This window comes from Leiobunum rupestre, chromosome 11 (genome assembly GCF_980474605.1).
Source record: "Leiobunum rupestre chromosome 11, qqLeiRupe1.1.hap1, whole genome shotgun sequence".
Classification (NCBI taxonomy): domain Eukaryota; kingdom Metazoa; phylum Arthropoda; class Arachnida; order Opiliones; family Sclerosomatidae; genus Leiobunum; species Leiobunum rupestre.
The window spans coordinates 46,999,092-47,016,927 of NC_143394.1; the positions used below are offsets into that span (position 1 = coordinate 46,999,092).

The 17,836-nt window shown below is 37.8% G+C and overlaps 1 protein-coding gene across 3 annotated transcripts; it reads left to right on the forward strand.

Annotated features, from left to right (window-relative positions):
- Positions 1–5,029: 5,029 nt before the first annotated feature.
- Positions 5,030–16,915, forward strand: LOC149923065 (uncharacterized). Of its 3 annotated transcripts, XM_090163839.1 has the most exons (5): positions 5,030–5,117; positions 7,048–7,188; positions 7,252–7,385; positions 8,332–8,681; positions 16,364–16,915. In XM_090163839.1, the coding sequence occupies exons 2-5, from the start codon at positions 7,056–7,058 to the stop codon at positions 16,575–16,577; spliced, it is 831 nt and encodes a 276-aa protein (XP_090019965.1). In that variant the 5' UTR covers positions 5,030–5,117; positions 7,048–7,055; the 3' UTR covers positions 16,578–16,915. The 3 variants fall into 3 exon arrangements, with proteins under 3 accessions (XP_090019965.1, XP_090019963.1, XP_090019964.1); XM_090163837.1 differs by having other exon boundaries at positions 7,048–7,385; XM_090163838.1 differs by lacking the exon at positions 5,030–5,117 and adding an exon at positions 5,125–5,142 and having other exon boundaries at positions 7,048–7,385.
- The last annotated feature ends 921 nt before the right edge of the window (positions 16,916–17,836 follow it).

The following is a 17,836-nucleotide window of genomic DNA, read 5'->3' on the forward strand; positions in this document are numbered from 1 at the left end:
CTTCGTACGGTAGAACGTGTACAATAGTATCGGAGAAACGTACGCGCTTCATACAGACGGTGAAAAAGCGGAGAACGTCAATCAGGATTAAAACTCTTCTTTCTGCAGGTGGGGACCTTCTATCAATAATACAGAGAAACGCTGCTACCTTCTATAACGCTTTCATTTTATCGAGGTACAGTCTGTACCTTTTCATGTTCACCACTCTCTATAGCTTTACACGTTCACCACCAGTGATGTCCTAGCTTTACTAGTTCTCCACCCAACGGAAAGCGGGGACTGTCAATTAGGATTATAGCCCTTCTTTTCTGGAGGTGGGTAATGAGTTGACGGTCAACCATTAATACACAGAAAGGCAGCTGCCTTCTACAATTCACCACCATGGTGGTCTAGCGTTGCTAGTTCACCACCCAGCACCACCCTGCCTTTGTACGTTCACCTCCAGCGCCACCCTGCCTTTGTACGTTCACCACCCGGGTGGCGGCCTTCCACTGTATACTCCCTGGGACCGGCACGAGGACCCTACTGATGATTTATTGAAGCGTCTATTAGCTGTTGGTTAAATCGAAGGTACAAATTGAAGCAGTTGGTGTTCTAAAATTCATAACTAGTTATCACGTCACTCGCATTGGAGGAAAAACTCTATAAGGTTAATAAGCATGTGCTAGAAAACAGATATATCCATGTGCTAGAAAACAGATATATGCATGACAAGCGAAAAATAACATTCGGAAACACGTGAATCAGAAAATCGTGGACTTGAAAACAGCTTCTTCTTTTACATTAGGCCTTTATATTATATAGACAATTATCTATAATAACAGTGCAGCCAGGCCCGGACTGGCCCGGGTGGCTAACCGGCGATCGCCGGTCAGATCGGGGCAAACTCAAATTGGGGGCCAAAGAGGAAAAATTTAGCATTAATGGGAAATGGGGCCCAGACGATTGCATAGCCGGTGGGGCCAACTTCTAGCCAGTCCTGCCCTGAGTGCGGCCATAGGAAATTGATGTCTTTAAATTAACAACTTTCAAATTGGATTTTACTTAAATTTAAATATTCATTTTAACCAAAACATATAAATTAAGTATTCTAGTGCTATATTGTAAATGAAATTACCCTACATTTAGTATTAACGATTTTCGTATAAATGTATTTTACCATGGTTAATAATTAGATAATAATTATTAATTACGATTATTTAAAATACACATTTGAGTAATAGGAAACGCGATTTAAGTCACGGTAATAAAAACAAACGAGTGCGCGGTTTCCGGTAGTAGCGAACGTCAAACACGTCAGTCAACATCTCTATAACGAATTCAGATTAAAAATTAATAGCCGACGACAGCGTCAACGTGAAGAAATGTTTGGTCAGTGTGCGACGGGCTTGAATATACATAAATCTCATAAACATTTAAAGTCGGGCAATGCTTAAGTAACCCCTTATAGATTATTAGCCAGGTTAAGCCGCTTAACCCGGTTTATAATTAGAGGTCGGGGACGGGTAATCATTATCCATGTTTAAATTGATTTTTTTCGGGGGAAAAATGTAAACAAAGAAATTTACCGGTTAATATTTCGGAAAATGATTAAAAAACATGTATTATTCGTAAAATTTGAGCTTTTTATAGAAAAAAACGTCGTTTTTCCGATTAATTTTACAGATTTATCAAAAAATTAATCGGATAATACAGAAATATAAATTACTTGATCAAAACGTTTTACGAATAATTTTGTGAGCTTTATCTATTGAATAAAGGTTAACCATCCCCGACCTCTACTTATAATCTATCTAATGGTGTCTGATTTAACGGTTGCCATAGAACACTGTTCATTTATGAAGGTACCATCTGTGTCGTTTGTCGATGGAAACTACGCAAGTGTACTTAAAAAATACTTGCCATAAGTGCCGGTTAACACACCCGTATTTCATACATAGCAAAGATTCGTCATGAGAGGAAAAGTACATTATAGGCGAAAACTTTTCGCTAGTTTTGGAGTAATTTTTAGGAAACAGAGAGCAGCTTCAAAGTACAGTTTGGGTGTTATTATATGGAAGAAGTTGGTAGTTTGGGGTAAAAGCAGGGCCGTGCAGAGGGGGGTCAGGGGGGCAAATCCCCGGGGCCCGGGTTAAAAGGGCCCACGAGGGGGGCCCGTAGCTGTAGGGCCCATCGAAGAAGCTCAAGGGGGGGGGGGGTGCAAATCAAGATAACTTGGGAGAAGTTTTCAGGGCTCAAGGGGGGGTGCAAATCGAAGGGGCCCGCGAGTAAGTTTGCCCCGGGCCTCAGGATACCTCTGCACGGCCCTGGGTAAAAGTTGTACTCTTTTCGTCCCAAAGTGAGCGAATAGTTTTGGCCTCAAATCTCTTATTTTTGGGGTATTGCAGTGGCGGCACTAGGTTTGGGACTCCAAATCCTACCAAGGTGGCCCAAAAAATTGGTTGGTAAGAGTTCCTTACCAACTTTCAATTTTACTGAAACTTATTAGTTGGGGCATAGAAATACAAATTTTAAGGATAAATCACCATATTTGGTGCGATGGTACCATAGGAGTGCTTTCTATAGTTCCAATCAAACATATTTTTATCTCCCGTTTATACCGACAAATATAAATGTTTTCTATTTATAGACCCAACATTCCATTAGTGCTAAACAACAGCGTTGTTCAATCTTAGGGGATTAGTTAATTAGATACAATGCCACGACTCAAGGCTATTTTGCGTGTATCCTTGAACCATAATTAAATAAGGTCTTTTTCCCCAAAAATTTACAGTCCGTGAAACAATCAATATATTTAGGACCTCAGTCATCAAGAAGTACGAGAAGATTATAACATGTCTTTTTAGCATGGTTAAAAAAAATGCAAATATCGAAATGATTTGGTGCACATGGATTTTCTTGTTCATTTTGATGAGAACATGACTTACGAAACATTTTAAGTAAATTCATTAATATAAATAACGAGGTAATGTTTTACCATTATAAACTAACCCATTTAAAACCAGGTCATAACTGCTGAAAATCAACAGTTAGTGTACCGGTACTTATTACTATAATAAACCCCGTGTAAACTTAAATAAGTAATAAATATTAAATATTTCTTTCAATTAAAGTATTTGAGTGACATAATTATTTTTTGCTTATAAATGGGTTGCGGCAGTCCTAAATATTAATGAATTTACGTACAATTTTTCATTGGTCATTTTCCCACCAAAATGAACAATAAAATCAATGTGCACCAAAATAATTACGATATTTGCATTTTTTTTAAACACCCTAATATCTTTTACACTTCTTGAAGCATGAGCCCGAGCATTCTCCTGTTGTCTTTTCAAAATACGTTTTTGGAAGAAAATATTGTGGAGCGAATTACATCACATAACAAGCTAAGCTACTTCCCAAGGAACCACATATGCCAGACATCTAGTTAATGGTGGCCAGGTTACAACGAGTAGGAGCATAGATAAAATAACTTCGTATATAGATGGGGCAAACTGACTCTCACGAGATTGTCCTGACATCTAGTGACTGTGCCAGTTGGCTGTGTTCTCGAGAGCGTAGAACGTATTGAGGAATTTGAGGTCGGAATTTTGTGAATAAACGTATTTTGCAACGTCAATGTCTTCAAATATACCAGAAATAGCGTTTAAAACAAACTTGAAATCATTACTGAATGCTATTTCTTTAGTGCTATTTTTTTAAATTTGCTCTCAGTTCAAGAAAAAAGTACTTTGAAAGTTTGAATACATATAGCTCCCTTAAGCCTTTGCAATTGGGATTGCGTTACACCAAGGTTCTAATACGGACTTCGTGTTGTGCGAACTTCACCAAATAATATTATTCGGGTGCCGCCACCAGATGTCGGCCAAAATACTGGCGTCACTTCTACAACATGAAGTTTCCTATCTATATACGAAGTTATTTTATCTATGAGTAGGAGGGTGGCGGCAAGCCCTTCATGCCACGCGAGCCAACAGGTCCCTACACTAACAGCGTGACATTAGGTTAAATATTACAACTCATTAATATTTAAATTGGCTTTGCAAAAAAGCGCAATTTGAATATTAAAATATGTGCGAAAATCGATTTGATAGTGATTGAAATTAAGCGAGAGTTTGAAAGGGGTACTTTTAACAGCGTCACTTAACATCGTATTTCCGGTTGCTATTAACATGAAGCCGCAGTTTCAGAGGGTACGTACGCCTATGCAGCAAGCGGCCAGAGATTAATTTATTTTCTATAGAAAAGAGAAGCCTTTTGTGGCGCATCGCTCACCTGTATCGAACAGGGTCATCCGACAGTGAACAAACCAAATAAGAAGTCGCGCGCAACGTTTCAAACCCGAACCCACCCTGTAATACAGTGAAAAAATAAACATTAAATGGCGAAATCAAAATAGCGCCGAAAATAGCTGTGGCATAAACGTTACCAGAAAGTGTATACGATTTATTAGCTTATGACTTTGAAACTGCGGGTAATCGTCAGACTGAGTTAGAATAGCGTACGCCTAATAATATCGCTGTATCGAAAAGGAGCAGGTGTGTTGAATTAACGGACGGAGCCGGCTTCCGGTTGAAGACCGATAAAGCGTTACCTAGACCTTAAGCGAGCGGAAATGACGTCACATTCATTTCCGTTATAACGTATTCGATTTCGAAGCGGGCCGCGACACTGAACCTCGCCAATCAAGGTGATATTCGAGATTTTTGTGTAACCTCAATTAATGATCAATAGTATCGTTATCTAACCTTCATTGTTTGGTATACTAAAGCTTTAATTGAGATTATAAATAGTTATTGTTATGATACTGCGCTGTTTGTGAGAAATAGTTTGTGGACCCCCTATTGAAGGTCAAACTATATACCACAAATTCGATGAAAAATTACAGTTATATTTTATAGTAGCTCTAGTATCAGTTAACAGGTTTTATTACCCGTTTCAAAAGCTCGCCCGTTATCAGGTAAGATAAGCCGCTATCTTATAATTACGGTTAGTCAAGCACCATTTTTTTTTCATTTTCATTTCTTAGAAGCCATTGTACGCGGTAACGGTTTTTGGGTCGAAATATTCCAAAAATTTGGGTGAGAAGTTAAAAGATTACAGCTGAATCTGCGAAAGTGAGTCTCGTCAATATCAGGCTGAGTATACAAAAATTTAGTTTTTCCTGTTTATTTAGTAGTAATCCCTCTACAGACGAACCTATACCGGCCCTAAATGTTCGAATAACTAAGCCTAAATTGTACGAAGTAGTGATTATATCTGTATCGGAAGGTAGATTAAACCTAAGCCTAAGCCTCGAAGAATCCATACGCCGATTTCTTTAGTAGTTTAAACAACAACTGAAATGGAATACATTATTTTTTACATTAACAATACGTAATGGGAAAAGGGGCCCCACAATTCTAGAGGGCCCGGAGCCGTCTTAAGGTTTTTGCGGGCCTTGGACACTTTTTAATTTGGGACTCTTTTAGGAATTTACTTAATTGTGGCAACAGTAATCGTAATTGGACATTAATTTTAATTATTTTTATTGATTGAATAATATGTAGGTTTTTTTGTAGTAAAAGTACAGTACTTCGCGAGAAAAGGTGAAGATATTTTACGAAATAAATAGTGCCCGTGCCAACTTTTCCGTGCCTTAAATGCAGGGCCGGATTAACCAATAGGCCGAATAGGCCTGGGCCTAGGGTACCAAACCTACAAGGGGCACCAAGAGGGTTCGAACAAAAATAAAAGTACAGAACTTTAATCATTTGCTTTTCACAAAATATTTTCCGGAGTAATTTTAGTAAATGCGTCCACCCCTATGAACCAAAAACGTTTGATTGTCACATTCATTGACGAACTGCCGTCTAGCCCCTGACGTCTGACGACATACTAAATCTGGCAGCAAAATGAATTTTCCTTCCATTTCTTAATTATAAATTGAGGAAGCGCCTAGCTCACTTCGCTCGCTATTGAAAGGGGGGCACCAAAATTAACTTGGGCCTAGGGCCCCATAAAGTCTTAATCCGGCCCTGCTTAAATGCCGTTTAAGATGGCACTCATTTTGGTTGGGTGCAGCAATGCGCAGGTCCAACACGTTGCTTTGTCCAGGGCCCTTCAACTCTGTAAAGACATGCCTGAAAATGCGTCTCGTACTTTAAAGTATGGCAATTGCGCAACGTTCGTTTGCGTAGCGCTCCAAATTTGTTTCGAATTTTTTTTGTTAAAAACGTGTTAAGCTTAGTTTCCACTAAGCATAAATCCACCGAAAAACGGACGAAAACCTGTCGTGCCGAAATGTTTTACGGCGGCCGTCAACGAAAACGGATTTTCGGCGGACGAAAGTCAATTTCTATTTGTTAAGTAAAGTTTTACGTAGCCAATAAGGGCTCTCACCAAACCGCATTTCGAGAACTAAATCATTAAAATATCCCTGATCTTCGCGTTTTCGAAGAATTTCTCGAATCCAACATCTTTTCTTATATTTTAGTTTCTTCTTCAAAATATTGGTCGCTAACAAAATAGTAGCTAAATTACAAATTATGAGAGTAGCTCGAATCGAGTCATTTCTTATACCAAATCGTCACGAAACCGAAAACGAAATATTTTTGTTACGAAAAACGAAAAATTCCGGACGAAAAATATGCCCAGTACGTCTCTTTCGACGAAACATACGCTAAAAACATTTGGAAATAATTGGAATGACAACGAGCTTACGTTATAACTTAACGTATAGGAGAAGAGTTCCTTGAAAGGACTTCCTTATTTTTAAATATTTTTGTATACATTTAAGGTCACTATACCCTAAAAACGGTGATTCTCCTTTTATTCGTAAAGATTCAATTTTTTTTCATTTAAAAGTTTAATAGAGGGGGCGCAATCTTATTCAAAGTATCTGTTGTTAAATTAGCCCCGAATAGGGTCACGCTAGAGTGACTAGCGAAGATAATGACCGACTAAAAATTATTCTCTTAGGAAGCAAAAACGAGTTAAACGAAGCGCCGTTTTAAAATGGAAAAGGGAAGAATAGAAAGTTGTATAAACACTTTTCTTTGGTCTTAGGAGGCGGCATGTCTGACCCCAGGTTAACTCAGGACGTGGATGGCGGCTGCCTCTTCGGAAGTCAAACTGACGATCTCTCCAGTCGCGAACAGTCGACCAACGCGAGCGGTGTAGCGAAACAAACGGCGTCGGATTTTGGAAGTAACAATGAGCTGAAAAAATCTAACGAAGTCCTCGCTAATAACATCTGCGTCGGTAAACTAGCATCGGAGACGGAGGGTGGCAAAGGTGAGGGGAGGAATAACAGCAGTTTCAAAGAGAAGCCCGCTTGCGACGAAAAGACTTCGCACAACCAAGCGAACGACGCGACGGAGGACATGGCGGATTACGGACACGAGGTAATGATCAAGATTTCTTAAGTACGATCGTATCACGTTCACTTATTCGATATTCGCTTTTCAAAAAGTGGTAACTATAAGGTATAATACTAATGAACGAATTACCATCAATTATTTACAAATTAAATTATAAGTCGATAATAGAGAATAAGTCCAGGATTTTAATGTAAATATGGAAAGTTTTCGGTTTTTGTTAGCAATTTCCACCTTTATTGTATGATGTACTTGATTTCCTTACGTATAATTTACCGTTTAATATTATTAACCATTATTTTATGGTTAATATTTTTTGAAGAAGAAAAGTCGTATTTTTTAATACCGATAATATTTTTTTCAAATTTGAACGCATTATGTCCATATTTGAATAGCATTACTGATGATAGTTAATTAAACAGCCATATGGTTATCATGATCGTATCTGCAATTTTCGATATCTTATTTATGAATAGTAAATAGAATCAAATTTAATGTCTGCGAGCGGATTTCAATCTAACCAAGTCGCAGCTGTTATTATAGGGTTTACTCGACGCCAATTTTTGTGTTACAGAAATATAATTGTGTGGTCTCGAAACGCTTGTATTAATTTGTAAATGTAACCTGAGCTTAAAGTAACGAAGAAAGATTATCCCTCTAGTCTTTGGTAGTGGTAATCGGTAAAGTGTATGCAAAAAATTTAATTATAATAGCTATGAGTATTCCATTCATCGACGTAAAAGTATTTCAATTGTAGATTTTGGTATTTTTAAAACAATCTGGTTCGTCTACTCTATAAATAAAACCACAGTACATTGTCTCAGATGTTTCCGGCGAATGTACGTACTAGCCAGGAATTTGTTTAGTTACTCCCAAGGGATGTTAACGTGAGAGCCCCGCTGTCTACGCCACTATACGTAGGATAAACGTATGATCCTAACACAATCGAGATTTACAAATGTTTATTTTACAGATTGTGACGTTACCAAAAACGTTCGTGGTGAAGTACTTGGGTCAAGAAGACGCCAGTGGTCTATGGGGCATCAAATACACCCGAAAACCAGTCGACGAGATGGTGGGCAAGGCCAAAACCCTGAAGCCGCCGGCGTCCCTTCCCGTGGTCAAGCTAGAGGTCTCTTTGGACGGGATCAAAATCAACAACAGCGGCGTCGCCATTGGAGGTAAGGGCAAAACCGTCGTCATCAACGAAGACTTCCCCATCGACACCATCTCGTACGGGGTTCAAGATCTGGTCTACACGCGGGTCTTTGCCGTCATTATCGTCAGGGAAAGCGACAACGTGGTTGAAAAACATCCCTTCAGGTAAATATTATTCATTCTAGCCTACCCGACAAAAACACCCACACCTAACATATGGTTAGAAATGTTTTTCGCTGATTTGTCTAAATTTTTTTCGGGAAAAAAATAGTGTGGAGGGAAATACTCGGGAAATTCGACTGATATAGTTATTGACTCAAACTATTACATCGGGGAAATATGGTTTATCAATAAGTAAATATTAGTTCGCAGTTTAATTCCTTCATTTCACACGTCCTATTATAGAAAAATACTTTCTCGAAGTAGATTATATACTTCTGATACGACCAATAAAGATTGCCAGGCGGACGAAAGTAGTCAGGATACTCATACGGAGAAAATGACATATTAGAGGTTATCCATGTCATCAATTTCGTTTGCAACGTCGTCTGAACGCTCCAAAGACAATTATACGTCTAACAAGGAGAGTACACGAGGTGTTTATTGCCGATTTTGTTCAAAGTCGGCTGTAATGTAGATCTATATGAGAAATTAAATTTCTCAAAAGGAGACGTTGCAATACCCATTCGATTTGCCATGGCAACCGAAAATGTTTCTGACCACTTAACAAAAATAAGATTTTTTGCTTATTTTACCGAAACTTGTTGAAATTTACCTAAATGTGGTCCAAATTACCCATTTTGTGATTTTCAATTTTTTTAAAAATTTTCATAGTGAAACCGAGAAAATCCCAAAATTTTTTAAATGGAGATTTTGTGTTTCAAGTGGTCAAAACATTTTCGGAGGCAAATCGAATGGGTAGTGCAAAGTTTCCTTTTGGGAAATTTCATCTCATATAGGTCTACATTACGCCCGACTTAGATAATATACCGGGCGGGGAAAAGGCCAACAATCATGCTTACAGGTCCACCGAGAGAGGGCCCGGGCCCCGGTAAAATAATAATTTCGGGCCCCAAGATAGTCGTGACTACTATAGATAGCTTTACTTTTTGTGGGAGAAACCCGGGGCAGTGTACCTCGTTTGATCAAAACAGGGCCCCTAGGCTGCACGGGCTTTGTATTCCTGCTTCTCCCCCTCTCTTGTCGGGCCGGCGTTCTTATTAGGGGCCCGCTATGCTAAGGGCCCACTGCCTTGTTCTTCCCCATCACCCCCTTTAGAAATTCCAATTTGTATTCCACGGGTCCGTGTTTACATAATTTGCCCTGGGCCCGAAAAAAGTGTTTGTAGGGTCTTGAAGACCTAACATTTTAGAAATTTCGTTTACTAGCTCTTGGAAATGCTAACAACTCTTTTGAAGTGATATTCGATAACTACTACATGTAGCTAGAGCATAAATTTAAAAATATATAATAATAGCTCAACGAGATACTTCATGACTAAATGTTTTTTTTATTAAAATAACAAAATTAAATAATTTCATTTAATTTCAAAAAATAAAATAAAATTATGATGTTATAATTTTGTTATTTTAATTAAAAAAAAAATTAGTCGTGAAGTATCTCGTCTCTATTATTATATTTTTAAATTTAACTTTAGCCGTGACTTTAAACAATGTTAATATTTATGATTAGCTAGAGCATAGCACCGATTTGATTTGATCGGCGGCTGCATTTCGCGAAAATCAGCCGGCGGCGGCGCGGCGCACCAATTTACATATAGCTACGTTATAAGTTAATTTTTATTAACTGAAGGTCACATAAAGTAAACAACGCTATATTACAAAAATTGTAGCGTTGATCAATTTCAATAAAAATTTCATATTAAATACGCCCTAAAAATATAATATTAATGTGTAATTGCAAAATTCGGACACCCAGTTTTGATGTCATAATAATAATTTTTGTAAATTATATTTTAAACAACCTCAAACCACGCGTTATTCAAAACGATAGACTGTTTAAAATCTTGACAGCGTCTTTGAGCTGGTTATGTAGGGCATGATTTCAACTTTTAATTAACCCAGTTCCAAACAAACAGAGGTTACACCCAATAAACGCGATTTTACGAACTACCCAAACACGCTTAGGCAATTTACAAAACCGAAAATAATAAGCAAAACTTCTTAATATTAAGATCTAGAAGCGAGGTTATGGCTTAAATTGTGTACACTGTACTTTCTTTAAAAAAATGACCGCAAAAGGTTGTTCTTGGGTGAGGCAAATTTGCGTAATTTTCTTAAAAGCTCTTTTAAAAAAATATCGACCTGATTAGGAAGTTCATAGATACACCGCAAACTAGCTTGGCGCTGCGCGTTACTACTTCGTCAGTTAATTTTCACTTTGGACCGATAAAGCCAACTATCGGCTTTAAAAATAACTATCAGGATGGTATTTTTCACAACAAATAGAAGCCTTAACTGACGTCATAGGTCACCGAGGTCACACTGAGTTATATCTTTTGTCAGATATTATTGAAACCCACTTATTAAAAGGCTTTCCTTATTAAAAATGGCTTTAGTTTGAAAAATACAAAAATCTGAACATCAAATTGGCTATTATATACACGTATATTTTCGCGTTTTTAGTTTAAAAACATGATATAAACAACTAGCATATGTGAAGTATAACGTTTCGCCAATGTATGGAGTACGCGTAAATACCCAGATTGTAAAAGCTACCGAATTTAAATGAACGCGAAATAGCCCGTGATTAAAACACCTATAGGCTGAACATCCCACTGTTTTTAACTGACAGAAAAGGGGGAAAACCAGCTCGTCGACATATTCCTATTTTACATAATGTACAATTTTGCGTTGCTTCCATCAATGTCGAATAAATAAATCTTAGACAGGTGCGGTTGTGAGGTGACACAAGCGTACAAAAAACGCTACATTTTCCGAAGGACGGGGTCACAATTACCGGTGAAACAATGCCAAAAAGTGACCGTAACAGATGTCCATGCAAACACATTGTTTATTGACTCAAGGCAGAAAGGGTTATTTCTTGTTTAAAATGTGACACGGGGTAGAGGAATTCTTTCCTTGGAGATGATTAGGCGAATATAGAAAGTTATAATTACTTTCTCCCCCTCACGCGTTATTAAATATAATTTTGATGACTGATTTCCTGCCGTTCAACATTAAAACAATGAAAACCTACTTTAGTACATAACGTTATTTCGTAACCACGGATTTCACTACTTAAAATATATCGGGCTCGATAAAAATAAAAGGTCGTGCGTTTACAAAGCCTACTTAACACTAAATCCATTAAGAGCAGGATTATACAAACGAATACAATTGAGAGTTTCGATATTCGCGTTTGCTTGAGTAAGCATCTATGCCACCGAAACTCTTTCGCTTCTTATCGAAACTGACTTCTAACTTTAGATCATCCATTGTTAAATTGAATGTAAACCAGATAGTTTTTATCTAGCCTCGCGATAGAGTATCTTTAAATACTAGATCTACTATAAATTTAATTAATAAAAAAACTCATACAGAGTAACTAAGACATGGTTTCCAAGATTGATCTATACGTTATCCTGTCGCTTACCCAAAGAAAGATTATTCTATAAGCTGACTGCTGGATAACAGAGCGTGATATCCTTTTATCAAGAATGCATTCAGGAAGTGGCGTTGTGACAAATCTTGCCCCACCCAGAATATTGCCCAAGGCTATTTCTGAAAAGTTTTGAAATTGTTTCGCGAATGTTACCCTTACCAGACCCTTACTTGGATCATGGACTAATTAACACATGGACTAGCTTTATGTTCATTCCCCCCTTTTCTCATCCCCGTTTGACCCTAGTTTTCCGTTAGTTCTTAACAATACCGCCAGAGCGCACATTTAACAATCGCCCGAAGCAAATATTCGGGAACGGGGTGTCCCTGTGTTAATTAATCCATGCTTGGATCGTATCATTCACCTTTCGCGGATAACGAAGTTTTAATGAAACTTACATTAGAGGTTTTGATTGTAAAATTAGATTTTAAATACGTTTGTGTCTGCTTTTGTCTTAGTAAGATTTTCTTCCTGATGGCTAACACTAAACTTGTCGCAGTTACTGGCCATTTCATTGAGCTCTATTGTGAATAGCGTCGGGAAGTAGAAGGATGTTTTTAGCTATTGCTAAGAATGAACCGTATGCACCGGGAACCAGCTGCGCACGTTGCCTTCGAGGTCTAAGTCTTAAAATAAGATACGGATGGCTTGATCCAGGGACAGGGCCGGCTCAAGACATTTTTCTCACCCGGGCAAGGGGGATTTTTGGCTCCCCTCTTATTTTGAGACTAAATAAAACTACCCCCCCCCCCCCCGGTAAAAACATTACCATTTCCATGTTCTAAATTTACCGTTTTCATAACAATAAATAATCCCTATAATCACTTTCTAAATACTTTGTGTAAACATATTTAATACCTTCTTTCTGGTACATGGTCATTTTACATGGAGCTTGAAACACTAGGTAAGGTGGCAAGACTAGTAAACCTTAAGTTCATTAATAATAATGTCCATACTGAATAGTATCACGGTTAATATATGTGAAATAAAAGAATTAAGTTAAAGATAAAAATAATTGATATTTTTATTTTTAACTCACGGGTTGTTCTTACAAGGGAGTACCCGAGGTGTTTATTGCTGATTTTGTTCAAAGTCGGGCGTTATGTAGACCTATATGAGATATGAAATTTCCCAAAAGGAGACGTTGCACTACTTATTCGATTTGCTACGGCAACCGAAAATGTTTTGACCGCTTATAACAAAAATAAGATTTTTTTCTTTATTTTACCCAAAAAGTGTTACAAATTTACCACACAAATGTTCAAATTTACCCAACCTTGATGAAAATTTACCTAAAAGTGGTCCATATTACCCATTTCGTGATTTTCAAGTTTTTAAATTTTTCGTAGGAAGTACCCTGTGAAACCGAGAAAAACCGAAGCTTTTTTAAATGGAGATTTTTTGTTTCAAGTGGTCAAAAACAATTTCGGTTGCCTTGGCAAATCGAATGGGTAGTGCAACGTCTTTTATTCCTTACATTAATTGCTTTAACAACTTAATTAAAACACTTTTTGCCTGATTTTTTAAGGCCTACACCATATTTAACAAAATAACTAATAAGTATGCCCCAAAAGCATTTTCGTTAATAAAACCTTGTTCACGGGATATGACGTTAATTACGTCACTTGCAATTCCGTGATGAAATAAGCGTCATCAACTTTACTGATTGGAAACGGAATTTAGTGAGAATTCCCCGCACTTTTCTGACTTTACCCATGTCAAGTTTAGTTCGTGCCTCGCGATCACATGATTTCATTTCCATGGTAACCTTTTCAATAGCGCAAGGATTATAAGCATTTTTGCATTTTAGGGTTCGCTTTATGTATGTTCCGCGTGAAACCAGGTCTCATTGAATTTTTTTCAATGGAAATGTTATACAGAGGCATACTTATGAGTAATTATGTTACATATGCCTACACTTATGAACATTTTTAAAGCTGTCGCTTGCTTTTCTGCTTCAATGACTTCTCTTCATTTCCTTTTTTTATATAAAGAACCAGAATGCTTCTTTTTCTCGGACATCTTAATTCAATTCAACGTGACTTTAATTAATATCTATTTAACTGAAACTAATAAATGGCTTTCTGCGCGTGCGCGTAAAATAGAAGAGACTATCTGTAACCACGGACACACGACAGATTAAATCGTACCGATAGACTGCTTTGGAACTAGCCATCGAAAACGATTTTAATGCATTTTAGAATATTAAATGCAGGTTCATAATAGCCTGAGAAACAAATAGAATTCTTGAAGATGGCTAGTTTATTTATCATAAAGCTGGATATACGACAACGAAATAGCAAGCAAGTACATTGAAATACTGTATTACTTTGGGCTTCCTTCTACTCTTGTGGCCCTAAATGGGTGTGCAATAACTGGTGACTTTACCGGGGAGTTGGGGTCCGGCTCTCGTAATCCATGAGGGTGGTGGCGCACTGGGAGATGTTAGCTCTGATCAAATGGTCCTACCTCCGCCTCGGACTTCGGTCAGGTTTGGGCTGGAAACTGAGTTTCGGCTCAGGCCAACGGAGACAGTCCGTGAAAACTGTCCACCTCGGCGGATTGGGTAGCCTGCTGTGGGGTGGCGGGCCTCCGTATGAGGGCACGGGAGTCCTGTTTCCCGGCTTTTTGGAGCACACCGGGATCTACGGTGCTAGCTGTGCCGGGTTATGTGGACCGCGCGGCTGTGTTCCCATCGTTCCACTTTAGGAGCTTTCTCCAAAGGGTATGACTCTTTACCTACGTAGGTAGGGTGTCGGCTGGAGTTGCTATAGCATCCATTCTTAATCCCAGCACTGTGTGCGAAGTGAGAATTGCTGGATTTGTCACCTGTCCGGGCTTGGGGACGCTGGTGTAGGGCACTATGATGATAGGTCCCCGGTGGTATGGCCCCTGTTGCTAGGTACACCGGGCTAAAAATTCTGGCACACTTCTATTCTTGTAGTATCGCCCAACTACTTTTTCTTCTTAATATTATATACCCTGGTTTATAATGAAAATACCAGGATAATGCTTCATCTGTCAGAACTATATGCACCTTATTTTTATGGTTTATTTACTATTGTAAAATAAATAGTCGCAAAAAAACGTTCATTGACGTTGTGGGACATTTTGGTTGGGAAAACGATTTGTATGTCTAATTAGCTAAAGCTTTTCAAATTATGTTATGCTTTCATTAAAATTTTTATAAACAAATCCAATTCTTGGTAAACCAAAAAGGCGCACAACTCAATTTCGGCGCCCCTCTCGAACCGGCGCCCTGGGCAGTTGCCCGCGTTGCCCGGCCCTTGAGCCGCCCCTGTCCAGGGAAAGTGGTTGTGAGTAAACACCGTGTAGTGGTTTCAACGGACTTTACTCACTCGGCCGAATAGTTGCATCCTAAATTCAACAGAATCAAAGTCTGGAAACCAAATTGAAGCTAAATTTACTGCTCTATATTCCTAAACATTTAATACTTAAGTCTGGAATAAATAATCCCATCCCCTTAAGTAAACAATTAAAACACTTTCTACATTATGCTATTTTTTATTTATCCAGGAAGTAGCTTATAAAATAAGTTTCTTTGTTATTTTCAAAATCATTAGATAAAAATAAACAATAAGCTTTTATGCTCTTATCGAATTATATAACAACTAATCGGAAAACATCAAACTAATGGGGTCTGCTTGGCCATCTCTACGATACATTTTTAGCGCTGCTTAGTGGTTTGTTGCTGAGGTAATAGCTAATATTGTCAGGGCCTTCCGCAAATAACACCTTTATAGGCGCTTAAATGAAACATCTTCAAGAAAATCGCCAAGAAGTATGTAATCCGGCCACCTGTTTAAAGGCATAATAAGTCACTAGATGACTTGGGCCTAAGGTGGTGCCTTGGGTATTAGCCTAGCTGATTATTATTATGATTATGATATCCGAGAGCCAGGACCTGCAAGTTACTGGAAATTTTTCACCTGTAAACAGAACGTCGTGTTTTTGATAAGGATTAAAAAGTCAAAAAAAAAGCTACCTGATTTAAAGGAAACACTTCCTGCATACCTATCAATGAAAAGTGTCCATTATTTCAACAAGCACTATATAATTAGGAACTTTCAGGTCCTGGTTCTCGGAAATATTACTTCTTGGCGATTTCATTGAAGATGTTTTATTGAAGCGTCTATTTGTTTAAATCTAAACAAATGGTTTTCTAATATATTATAATAACCGAGTATTTATCATTAATTTAGGTGCTACGGATTCGTCTGCGACAGTAGAGGTAATGCCCGCCGACTAACCTTGGCGTTGGCCAAAGCATTTCAAGAATTCAGCAAGGCCTTAAAAAGTTGCGACGGCGACCCGACGAGAAAAGCGCCGATTTTGCGTCCTAAGAAATTAGCCATAGACTTAAGAAGCGCCGAAGAGCTTAAGAAAGACATGACGGAGGAGGATTCGGAAGCCTGATAGAAGAGTGCCTTCCAGAAACATTTCAACATAATCTTCCGTTTGAAACGGTCGATATAATTTTAGATACGCGAGTTATGGTAGTTAGTTACGACGATAAAAAAAGGAGACAAAAATAAGCTCAATTATTTCACGAAGCCCCGGGTAGGCTTCGGCATCGTTGGTGACTTTTGATTCTTAAGATTTTGCGAAAAATATAAAAAGTCCTATATTAACGTTTCTAAGTCAGATATCACTGTTTATATTGCAAGTTTTACCCGCCACGAATTGTTGTTTTATAGTTGTATATTTTGAAAGTATAAAGAAATGTGAAAAAAATAAATTCCTTTTTGTAATTTTATGTGACCCTGAAACAATTTTTTTTTTTTTTTTTTTTTTTTTAGAAGCTCGTTATGAGCGATTGCAACGGGTGGGACAATTTAGTCCGCTCGTCCATTTGATTAATCAGGTGCGAGATATGTGTTACGGTCACGCCAACGGGGGGATACTTGGGGATAGGGTTGGGACACCCGTGGCGGAAGTATGACAACCACCCGTTGGGGGATTAGTGGTCGTCCTCACACGGCCTTCCACAAACTCTGCCTCCCGGACGCCTGGGATTACAGGAGTGAGCCACTACTCCCGGCACCTTGAAACAATTTGTCGAATTTAAGATAAATACAGATTTTGGAAGTTGATATCTGCGAAAATTTTGCGAAGTAGCTATCCACGGATATTTTAGAAATTAGTGATATACGCCAATTTTAGAAAGTACAACTCTATGCATATTTTGAAAAGTGACCATCTACACGAATTTTAGTCAGTAGTGATGTTCCCAAATTTTTGGGAAATGAATATTTACGCAAATTTTGGGAAATTCATATCTACGCAAATTTTAGGAAATGAATATTTACGCAAATTTTAGGAAATGAATATCTACGCAAATTTTGAGAAATTAAAATTTACGCAAATTTTGGGAAATTAATATCTACGCAAATTTTGGGAAATTAATATCTACTAAAATTTTGGGAAATTAATATCTACGCAAATTTTAGGAATTACATACGCAGATTTTGGGAAATTAATATCTACGCAAATTTTGGGATATTAATATCTACGCAAGTTTTGGGAAATTAATATCTACGCAAATTTTGGAAAATAAATGTCTACGCAAATTTTGGGAAATGAATATCTACACAAATTTTGAGAAATGAATATTTATGCAAATTTTGAGAAATGAATATTTATGCAAATTTTGGGAAATTAATATCTACGCAAAT

Bases quoted from the DNA above. Each gene is read 5' to 3' on its own strand.
- LOC149923065 (XM_090163837.1), top strand. From the start codon at position 7,056: ATGTCTGACCCCAGGTTAACTCAGGACGTGGATGGCGGCTGCCTCTTC. The intron at 7,386-8,331 runs GTAATGATCAAG...TTTATTTTACAG, and splicing joins TGGCGGATTACGGACACGAG to ATTGTGACGTTACCAAAAAC. The intron at 8,682-16,363 runs GTAAATATTATT...TCATTAATTTAG, and splicing joins GTTGAAAAACATCCCTTCAG to GTGCTACGGATTCGTCTGCG.